Source organism: Osmia bicornis, chromosome 9 (genome assembly GCF_907164935.1).
Source record: "Osmia bicornis bicornis chromosome 9, iOsmBic2.1, whole genome shotgun sequence".
NCBI lineage: Eukaryota > Metazoa > Arthropoda > Insecta > Hymenoptera > Megachilidae > Osmia > Osmia bicornis.
The window spans coordinates 10219587-10231349 of record NC_060224.1 but is presented as its reverse complement, the minus strand read 5'-3'; the positions used below and the strand labels follow the sequence as shown (position 1 = coordinate 10231349).

Sequence of the window (11763 nt, the reverse complement as noted above, 5' to 3'; positions counted from 1 at the left end):
AGGAGGATACTCAATTCGATGAGTATATTTTTTTTTTTTTTTTTTTTTTTTTTTTTTTGGCTTTGTTCACCGATTACGCCGAGACGGATGGACCAATCGGAACGAAACCTTTTGCATCTTGTAGGATATGTCTTCCGATTGGTCCCGTTGAAAAAACATTTTGCATTTTTTCATTCCGAACGCTTTTTATTGCAAAAAAACGTGCTATTTCATGTACGTGCAGTTTATGTTCACCGATTACTCCGAGGCGGATGGACCAATCGGAATGAAACTTTTTGCATCTTGTACAGTACAATTCCCCATTGGTCCCGTTAAAAAAATATTTTGCATTTTTTTATTCCTATCGATTTTTTTTTCTAAAAGTACGTTCGCTGATTACTCCGAGACGGATGGACCAATCGGAATGAAATCTTTTGCGTCTTGTAGGATATGTCTTCCGATTGGTCCCGTTATAAAAACATTTTGCATTTTTTCATTCCGAACGGTTTTATTGCAATTGGTTGCTAATAAATATAATAATAAATAAAAAAAAATAATAAAATGGCTTGGCTTTCTTCTTCACGTATCGGAAGGTGGCAGCCGATTTGGACTTTTTCTTTGCAAAAGTAACTGTCGTAATCTTTGCATTTCTGCGAGTGCTCTCTCATCATGAGGTTTAACAAGGACTTTGTTTGGTGCTAAATCAGATAAAACTAGACCACCCAAGCTTTTAACACGACTAAGTGCAACGTAAATTTGGCCTTTTGCAAAATTCTTTTTCCCAAGATCAATTACTGCTTTGTTTAATGTAGTCCCTTGTAATTTGTGCACCGTTACTGCCCAACTTAGAATAAGTGGTAACATTCTGCGCTCGACGTCTCCATAACCTTTCGTCGCTTGAAACGTTGCTACAACTGGAGATATTGGAATGTAACCGTCGGTATCTTTGAATCTATTTCCAATCGACTCATCGTCAAATTTTATAAGTACTGAGTCTGGCAACTCTCCCTGTTCCAGTTGATCTCTTCGAAGTGCCGGCCATGTAAATTTCTTTACTATTCCCATTGCGCCGTTTATCAAACCATCAGAAATTGATATATTTCGTCGCAGCATGATTCGAGATCCTTCAGTTAACGTTATTGTATGTAATAGTCCGCCACAATTATTTACATTTGCAGGTATGACATTTGCTGGCGGCCTTTTTCCATATGTAGCTGCCTCACGGGACTCGTCTATTGAATCAATGATGTACATTCGATGTGATTTTGCTAATTCATCAGTCATTTTTGAATTATATTCATCCACTAATTTTATCGTTGGGAATATTCTTACTGCTGCACCATCCTCGAACTCTCCGGTTAGGGGAATTCTTCTTCGTTCGCATAGTATTTCCAGTTGAGAAGTTGTCACTTCTCCAAACCGAAGGTTATTCAATAAATCGATAAATTCAACGTCATCTCTTTGTCGCATATTAATGGTCAGTTCGCAGAATGAAAATTGGTGCCATAAATTAATTTCTGCAGTACACCAATGTGGCTGTACAAAACACCAGTGTCCTTTTACTGGTGGCAACTGCATGATATCGCCAAAGAGAAGAACATTTACGCCACCAAATAGTTTATCATTTGTTTTGAATTCTTGCAATCTTAAATGAATTATTCGCAAATTCTCATAGGACACCATTGATATCTCGTCGATAATCAACCACTTTGTATGACGCCACTTTCGTCTCTCCTGTTCGAGCCTTTGTCCTGTTAGTCGTCGATAGGTCATTGCAGTACCTTTTTCAATAGGTAACGAGAACAAGGAATGCAAAGTTTTTCCGAATATTTGACGGGCGGCGACGCCAGTCAAAGAAGCTACTTCAATGAAAGATGGTTTTATCATCGTATCAATTGTAGGATTATAGCAGCGTTTAACATGTTCAACAAGTAATTTTAAAATAAACGACTTACCGCTACCAGCTCCTCCGGTAATAAACAGCAACATTTGTTCGGTATTTTCATCATCATCATTTTGTTTAATATCTTTCTCAATTACTTCGGAAACTGATTTCAATAAGTCTTTCTGTTGAATATTTAGACTTCGAATGCTATTAAGGAATACGTCTGCGGGCATTGCACGTGTTTCTTCTTGCTGTTGATCTTCATATAAATCACCTTGATCATAATAAACGGTTTCGTCGGCATGAATTCTGACTGGTTCTCCTAAATGTTCATTATTAGTTTCATCTTCGTGTACAACATTCAAAGCAACAGCCTGGGCGAGCGCCGCTTCAATGATTTGCTCAGCGTGAGTAAATTGTTCGACGGATGCGTTACCGAACATAGGTTTCAACTCGCGTTGTCGTCGAAGAAAACATTGTTCCGAGGATTCGTTTTCGGTCATAAGTGTACTTTCGTCACGAAATGGAATGTGACACACTATTAAGTTATAGAAATATCCTTCTCTATCACTGTTTAAGGTATAATATCGGTGGCGAAGTACAGCTGGTTTTTTTCTTATTCGCATTCGGGTATTGTCCTTTAATTTTATAAACCTCGACCTCGATATTTCTTCATCGTCATTTCTAAGTTCTGCGTCTCCATCCTCTTCTGTCCACAATCCACTTGAAACTGTTTCATATCGGACAGCAAATTCAGCTAGGCTTAAATCCTCTAGATTGTCTGGTCTCTTTACGTAACGATCGAATATGTTATTGAAAAATGATGTTTCATTTTCTTCGAATCGGAGAATTCTATATCTCTGTTCAGGCCGACAGCTGTTTATAAATACAGCTTTTCTCGAGCTCATTTTAAGGGGCAGATGGCATAACCGATATGCACATTCTGCCGCACAAACCATACGTTGAGATAGAATTGCCATAGATACCAAAAATAGTTGATCGCGGACGGTGCCGCTCCGGCGTTTCGCGCGTAAAATGGCTTCTTTAATAATATTTCCTGTGTCCTGCGGCTCGCATTTACTTGCGTATTTAGCGATATAATATGCGACAGCTGTGACATTTCCGCACGGTTGAATATCCATGTTTGCTTCCCACAGCTTTAAAAGAGTTGGGTTGTAATTGTTCACCATAGTTTCATTTCCTGTTCTCTTAAGTACGCAGAAACGTCCATTGTTCGCAAGTGTGTCATCTGGACCTAAGCACATCGTTCTTTCACTTATAGGTCTGGGGAATCCGAAACGACAACAACGATTATTACGATCTTTGTAACATGTAGCAGAATGTTTATGAATTTGGACTTTTTGTACTATGTCCCTCATACCTTGATTTTCAGCCTCCATTGAACAAGATACAACTTTCTCAATAACGTGGCGGCCCTCGTTGGTAAGGAAATCAGGTACGTTTCCACACCAAAGAAGCATGTGCAAATGTGGACTTCCCCTGTTTTGAAATTCTATTCTATGCCAAAAATCGATAACAACGTCACCTAGGCAATCTGAGTTTCTCAAATATTGCATTAACGCGTTCACACGCAGCGTGAATTGTCTTGCGATAACTACAGGGTATCTCTGAACCAACTTTAGTCGATCTGCAAAAGTTAGGTTTTCGATTTCGGTAATTGGGCGACCATCGGCTAGTAGTAATGCTTTCAACATATCTGGCCAGTTCAGATCATTGCAAGAGAACGTAGCAAACCATGTGGGCGGTCCAAGATTTCGGACCATGGCGATTAATTCCGAACAGCAGCGTTTCCAGTATGATGCCGATCCTCTTATGTTTCTCATCGTGAGATGTATATTATCTACTAATCCCTGTGGAGTATGCTCCCCTTGACGCATTTTACATGATACTGAAATGCTAGCTTTTGCGCGGTAGTATTCAACCACAGATAATGCGAAGAACAAATAATCTGTTCGCTGGAATCGTTTGTCACTGCTAAGAACACGAGCTTGGAAGTAATCCAGTGGTGTTATTGGGATGTCTCGATGCTCTCCAAATCCATTTTTTCCATCCGGGAACAGAAAGAACCAACACAGTTCTTCCATCCTTCTCTCTCTCTCTAGGTTCAAAGGAGGCGCTGTTTTTCTATGTATATTCGCCAGTTCTATCGGGTCATTGTCTTCGTTATTATTAGTATTACTGACTGAGACGACACTGTCGATGTTGGGAACACCTTCGTCAACCGAACGTAACATGCTTGTTTCGAATATAATTTGTGTTTCGTCGGGTTCTGTTCGACGGATTCCAACTGACAGATTTTGCATTCTTTCCACCAGTGGAGATCTATTCCTTCCGGATAGAATTGTTATAGGTGTTAATGAATAGATATTTAATACGTTGCTGTTGCCATCTTTCGCATACAAATTACGACGCAATGTGGCCTGTAAAGCATCAATAGTAGTAAATTTCAAACAGCATGAGGCGCCCCGTAATGGTGCTTTATATCCTTTTGGACCTCTTGCATGGGAGTCAAACAACCAATAGTAGGTGGTCTCCGACTGGTTGTTGCATGATACGGCTACTGATGTATAATTTGCAGTAAGAATTCCGTACATATACTGTTGAAAAAACCTAATCAAACCATTTTTTAAATTTGGAAATCCTTCATCACCGTTATCAACATCAATATGACCATTTACAGCCATTTCATACCCAATGTTAATATTGATTCTGTTGTTATTGAATGATATGAGTGGCAATAATTCGGTAACGGCTAAATAGTCGACATTGACTTCTCTGGGGTCAGGATTACTTCGCGCTTCAATGCAATCACGGTAATATTTGTCTCCTACTAAAAGTACATAATCAACATCACTGGTACACCACGTACGAGGGTCGAGCAAATGAAACGCAACACAAGCAACTGCAGCTATGCCAGTACATTGCTTACCGCGAGATTCAATACTGAACCGATCGCTAGCTTGATGGCACGACCCTCGTAAAATAGTTACATTCTGTCGAACATTCGTAAATCTACTGTTTGATTCCTTATTTCTTTCTGCAACTTCCTTTCTGTTTCTTACAATACAAGGCTCTTCAACAACATCAGCTATTTCCGAAATATTATTGGTAATATCAGAAAAACATGGTCGTACATCTTTGTATAAAGCATTATTTTGTAATAGCCATTGTAAAGCTACACGAAGTTTGCCAACGTCTATTTCAAACTGTTTTTGTCGCTCCAAATTTTCGAGGCTTTCCACTACAATCATTACGCCGGTTTCGTTCAATCTAAGTGGAAGTTGCTCGGCTACTTCGAACACATCGCGGGCAAATAGGACTACCTGACCTTTGCACCAATCCTGACTGAAGCGATTCTGAATTTTCATGATTTTAAGAAACGGTACTATTCTGCACAACATTTGTTTTTCGATTTCCGATAAATCTGTTATCTCCATAGGTACAGGCATGAGTTCCATTTTATTCCAGAATGCCTGTGATGGAACTTTATGTTTTTTAAGATGATTTAGGCAACGAGAACATGTTGTTATCTTCTCTGATTCCAATAGATTTGCAGGAATTAGACTAGAGAAAGGCTGTGTGTGTAAAGCATAACGCTGCTGCGGATATAAAGTCTTGTAACACACAGCACACGGTACATTAGCAAAAATATTAATAGCCGATTTAAAGTAGTCTTCCTGAAGGAGACGTTCTTTTCTCCGTTTCTTAGCTAGTTCACGCATATTTCTTAAACGTGTATTCCTTGATTCCACACGTTCGCTTAGTAGTACTTTTCGCATACGATTTCTTATAACCATTAGACGTTGCGTACGTTCCTCATTGGATTCGTTCGCTAAACGGTAGCGGATTAATCCGATACGACGTAATCGTTCCGCATGAGATTCGTTCGCTAAACGTCTGTGGATTAATCGGAAACGGCGTGATCGTTCCGCGGCAGATTCGTTCGCTAAACGTCTGCGGATTAATCGGAAACGGCGTGATCGTTCCGCTGCAGATTCGTTCGCCAAACGCCGTCGGATTAATGCGAAACGGTGTGATCGTTCCTCCGCAGATTCGTTCGCTAAACGCCTGCGGATTAATGCGATACGACGTGATCGTTCCTCCGCAGATTCATTTTTTAAACGCCTGCGGATTAATTCGATACGACGTGATCGTTCCTCCGCAGATTCATTTTTTAAACGCCTGCGGATTAATTCGATACGACGTGATCGTTCCTCCGCAGATTCATTTTTTAAACGCCTGCGGATTAATTCGATACGACGTGATCGTTCCTCCGCAGATTCGTTTTTTAAACGATTATAAATTCTGCTTAGTCGACGTTCTCTTTCGTCAATCGTTTCGCGCGATACTTTCGAACTAGCGTATTTTCGTTTTACAGACAATCGCGAACGGCGATCGTCGATAGTTTCTTCACGCCGTGTCTTTGCGTTTCTTTCACGTTCTTTAGAAAGACGTAATTGCGTGACTTCGTTACATTCGTTCGCACGAGACTTCCTCATACGGGATGCATTTTTTGTAGGTCTACCCATTGCTCCAAGCAGACGCGGTTGTTTTGTTTTTACAAACAATTATTGGTCGCTCCACGCAGACGCGGTTGTTTTGTTTTTATAAACAATTATTGGTCGCTCCACGCAGACGCGGTTGTTCTGTTTTTACACACAATTATTGGTCGCTCTACGCAGACGCGGTTGTTTCACTTTTTAATAACACTTGTTGGTCGCTCTACGCAGACGCGGTTGTTTTGTTTTTATTACAAACAATTATTGGTCGCTCCACGCAGACGCGGTTGTTTTGTTTTTACAAATAATTATTGGTCGCTCCACGCAGACGCGGTTGTTTTGTTTTTACAAACAATTATTGGTCGCTCCACGCAGACGCGTTTGGTTTGTTCTTACAAACAATTTTTGGTCGCTCTACGCAGACGCGTTTGGTTTGTTCTTACAAACAATTTTTGGTCGCTCTACGCAGACGCGTTTGGTTTGTTCTTACAAACAATTTTTGGTCGCTCCACGCAGACGCGTTTGGTTTGTTCTTACAAACAATTTTTGGTCGCTCTACGCAGACGCGTTTGGTATGTTCTTACAAACAATTTTTGGTCGCTCCACGCAGACGCGTTTGGTTTGTTCTTACAAACACTTTTTGGTCGCTTCAAGCAGACGCGGTTGGTTCTGGATTATATAAAAAATATAATAAAGTAATACAAGTTGAAACGGCTCCCTTTGCAGCACTTTTGAAAATATTCAATTAATTATTATCGTAGGTATCAATCAATTGAACACCTAACGTTGCCAGGTTTTCGTTTCAACTAACTACGCGATCTGTCTATGGGCTGTACCTATGTATGTTTATATTGTGAGGTCGATCGCAATAATGGGCTAAGTTATAGTAGATTTCCGTTACATTGTGCGATAAGTTGAAAATAGCTCAATGCGATATACGTACAAAGCTCACGGCAATGTTAAGTGGATCTAATATAACATATATTCACAAATACTTGCAATTTTATCAAAATTTGCATTACTTAATATTCAATTACATTTCCACGCGTCTTTTTATGCATCTTGGCACTGATTCGTATATTCATATCGTTATGATTTTATATATCTCACGTTCTCCTATTTGCTTCGCGAAGCTAATTTTTTTGTTTACAGGTTTTTTTTTCAAGTACATTATACTTTACAATATTGCCAACAATTCTTCATGGGGTTCAAATGAATATTGTTTAATGCCCAGTGTACAATTTTATAATTACTACATTATTCTTCGAGCCGAATACTATTCAACATTAAGAGGGTATGAATATTTCTATCATTGACTATACGCCGTTTAGTTTTTGCGCATTTCTGGCAAATAGAATATTTACGAATATTTACGGTCAATATAAACTACTACGCACATACCGAAAGGAATGTAAACATAGAGAATAATATGTGCGATCCTGGAATGTGCCCCACCAATTCTCTTCCTTTGGAAGTCACAGATTCCTGCTCAGTTTCATACGAACAGCGATTCGATCAAGTGGTAAGTACGATACGTGCAATATTTCATTTCCGTCTACGTTGTATCTAATTATGTATATTAATATTTCTTAATGGCTGGTGGTACGGTTCATTTAGTTGCTGTATTATTATAGTCACTTTCAACAAAAAATACCTAGTTTTATTACATCAAAGAATAACTTATTATTATTTTCATTATTTAACTTTAGGTTTTGAATTGTTAACAAATATTTATTACAAATATTATAATGAATAAAAAAGTAATACAAATATGTTAACAAATATGATTAGATATTTCCTTTCTTTTATTACCATTATCAATAATATTCAATATTGCTTTTTTTATCGGTTGAATGTGCCCTGAATACGAATGTAGGAAACATTTATTGCTATTAGAACCGTTGTTCGGGTGTTAAACAATGTACGAAGTTAAATGGGGGAACAAACGAATAATTTTATTAATTTGTACTGGTCGACAGTGAACCTGGTATGAAATCGCACATTCATATAATTATAATTTCTTCTACAACTTGATTTTAAAATAAAACTAATTAGAATTTCTTCTACAACTTTAATTTATAAAAAAATATTATTTGAGTACTGATACATTTCGATTGTCATTTTCATCGCTTTTGTCGATGTTTAAACATACGTAGTTGATTGTATTTATTTATTACATATTTCGCAATTCAAACAATCAAAAATTTTCGTCACTAATGAAAAATAGTGTCGATGTTTAAACATACGTAGTTGATTGTATTTATTTATTACATATTTCGCAATTCAAACAATCAAAAATTTTCGTCACTAATGAAAAATAGTTTCCGTGTTCGTATTCAGTGAATATAATAATAAAACTATACAAGAAGTACATATTGAGTGTTAGTTATCTTGATACACTTTAAAAAGTATAGATGTGTTTCGATATACACGGTCTTGTCGCCGTTCGTGTGACTTTCGTTCTATACAATATAAACAATATTTCACTGTAATCGATAACATTCTACCTCTAGTCATTTAATAATATTAATGTAACTGTTGTTGCTTATATATTTTTACTTTTTTTTCCAAACATTACTCAACAAATGTTTTTTGTTTCAGAACATAACAGTTAGTAAATTTTGAAAAAAAAACCATGGGAGAATCTGATAACAATTGTAAGTATGATTTTGATAACTCTATTAATGGCAATTAAAGAGTACATGAAAAAAGTAAAAGAATCTGTGCGAAATGTATGTTGTGAATATTTCAGAAACATGCCTGCAGTATATATATATATATATCTTTTTGTTTTCTCTATCAGATCAACAAATGTTCAGGGACGTACAGCTGCTGCTGCAGCAGCAACAGGAGCAGCATCACCGTGAGATGCAGCTGCTGCAGCAGCAGCTGCAGCAGCAACAGCAACAGCAGTTGCAGCAACTGAGGGAGGAGCTCCTCCCTCAGCAACAACAGGATCCGCGACCGACGGAGGAGCCCCTCCCTCAGGTGCGACCTGCGGAAATCGGCGAGGAGGCGAAGCCACCGCGAAGTATGTATTACAGATTCTTTTTTATATTATGAATTATTGCCTCGTACAGAGGAATTCAATATTGCCCTGATCAGAACATCTCTGCTGTTCAATATAATTAGGGAAAATATTTACAATAATAATATTTTAATGAATAACATATATATCTAATAATTTCATTTTTTTATATACGTTACAGAAAGAGGAGTGGCGGCCGGCAGGTCCAGGCGCTTGCGGGGTTACCGGGGGGGTCAGGGTAGGGGGGGGAGGGGAACAGGCGGAAGGGGAAGGGGTAGGGGGGGGCGGGGTAACATTGTTCATTTTTCTTTTTATTAATATTATTATTGTTTCTTGAATAAAGTGATTTAAAAAACATGTTATTCGGTGTTCTGCTGTTTTATTTTTATTAACTAACAGTAATTGATCCTTACTAAACCATTGAGATTAAAATATAACTTTACGGCATCCTACAAATATTGTTCCTTTCTCTAATTCCACTAAAAAGTGTGAAATAAAATAATTTTTAACAAAAAAAAAAATCCGACTTCAAAATGCACTAAAAAGTATAAAATAATTTCCATTTCATTTATATCTGTATTCCACAGCTATTAATACAATCTACTTAATCATTAAATAGGATACTAAATATATTTCAAAGTTTTCGGAGGCGGCGCAAAATTAAAAACTTTTCCTCTACTGGGAAGATCCTAGTTCAGGTGTCGGCAACCAGTGACAAATGACCCATTTGATAATTTCAAGTAAACAATATTCAGTGGGAATCAATATACCCATTACGAATTAACTATACTGCAGTTCACGAGTGACCGCACTTAAGTCGCGCAGCTAGTGACCTACTGAGGTCTAGGGAAATTTTTAATAGTGCGTGTGATTCCCCTTTACAGCTTGCTTCTAACTTTGCGTTCACATCATTTTTTTCCGGAAAATAATAGAATTTTCATTGCATCGTGAAACTTTACAATATCATCACCGCTTTTCAATTATCGTACGTCATATATTTCTGCCCACCATTTATATGATCGCAAGGTATAATAAGAAGCAAGCTGGAGAGGGGAATAACACACGTCATTAAAAATCTCTCTAGACCTAGTGAGCGGCACGAGTTAAGTATGGTCTCTTGTAAACTGCAGTATAGTGCATGTCCATCAGGAGTGCTGACAATTTCTCATACAATCGTTACAATTACAAATGTTTTCAACCGGACCTATAATTTTGCTCTTACGACTTATTAATTACCAAGTTTGCCATACCACAATCAAATCGTTATTGGCAGCACCGTTTGTTCGGGTATTTTTAATTTTGCGCCGCCTCCGAAAACTTTGAAATATATTTAGTATCCTATTTAATGATTAAGTAGATTGTATTAATAGCTGTGGAATACAGATATAAATGAAATGGAAATTATTTTATACTTTTTAGTGCATTTTGAAGTCGGATTTTTTTTTTTGTTAAAAATTATTTTATTCACAATCAGATCATGACGAAGATTGTATACAAATGTACATATACTGGATACATGACAAATCTTTATGGTATCTTTTATTTTTTTTATTGAATAAAGTAAATGCATTATCAATTAATTGCAATTTATTAATTATCAACAATTTTATTTTATAATTTATCATTTTCTTTTTATTTCGTTCATAGTATTACAATTTATGTTATTCAAAAACAAATATACTGCGTTCCTATCACATTTATATAGTTCTTATTCCTAAACATTCGTACTTCGGAAAAAGATTTGATACCATTTATATATATCGGAGTACCATATCGGGACATATTATTTAAAAAAAAAACTAACCTTAGACATTCGATTTGTAGGAATGTTCTTCCGTTGGTTATGTTATATTACAAGAAATGTATATATAATATTTGGGTGAAGGAGTTATGTCATTCATACATTTCCTAGGTGATGTATGCAATATCGTATTTTATACTTTGGCGGTGACATACATAATATAGCTATCGTAGCATCCGTGTGTCATTTAGATGTATGCGAAAAGTGATGTAGAATAGCATGCCGTTAGTTGGATGCAACAACTGAGGTGGCGCTGAAATCAGATTCTGTTCGTTCTAATTTTCGATGCAACGTTGACTGTTTTACCGACGCGGAATTCGAAGTTCGGCCTCGACGCTCGCATCACCTTAACGCTCTCGACAATTAAAAGACGAAAGACAAATTTATTAAGATGTTAGAATTAAAATTCAGATTATTAGTCCTTCGCTGGGTTCGTTCAACGCTTTAGGTCCCGTACCGGTCCCTCCTTGAATCTGTATGTGATGGTAGGCGTGTTTTAACTGAAAAGGTGTTAGGTGTGTTTGAAATGAATTTTGAAACTGTTTAAGTA

General features: G+C 37.3%; 1 protein-coding gene across 1 annotated transcript; it reads left to right on the top strand.

Annotated features, from left to right (window-relative positions):
- Positions 1-7466: 7466 nt before the first annotated feature.
- On the top strand, positions 7467-9828 carry LOC123988155 (serine/threonine-protein kinase CBK1-like). The gene is made up of 5 exons (XM_046287195.1): positions 7467-7906; positions 8986-9041; positions 9188-9415; positions 9594-9650; positions 9812-9828. Exons 2-5 carry the CDS (start codon positions 9020-9022, stop codon positions 9826-9828), a joined length of 324 nt encoding a protein of 107 aa, XP_046143151.1. The 5' UTR covers positions 7467-7906; positions 8986-9019.
- Positions 9829-11763: the final 1935 nt, after the last annotated feature.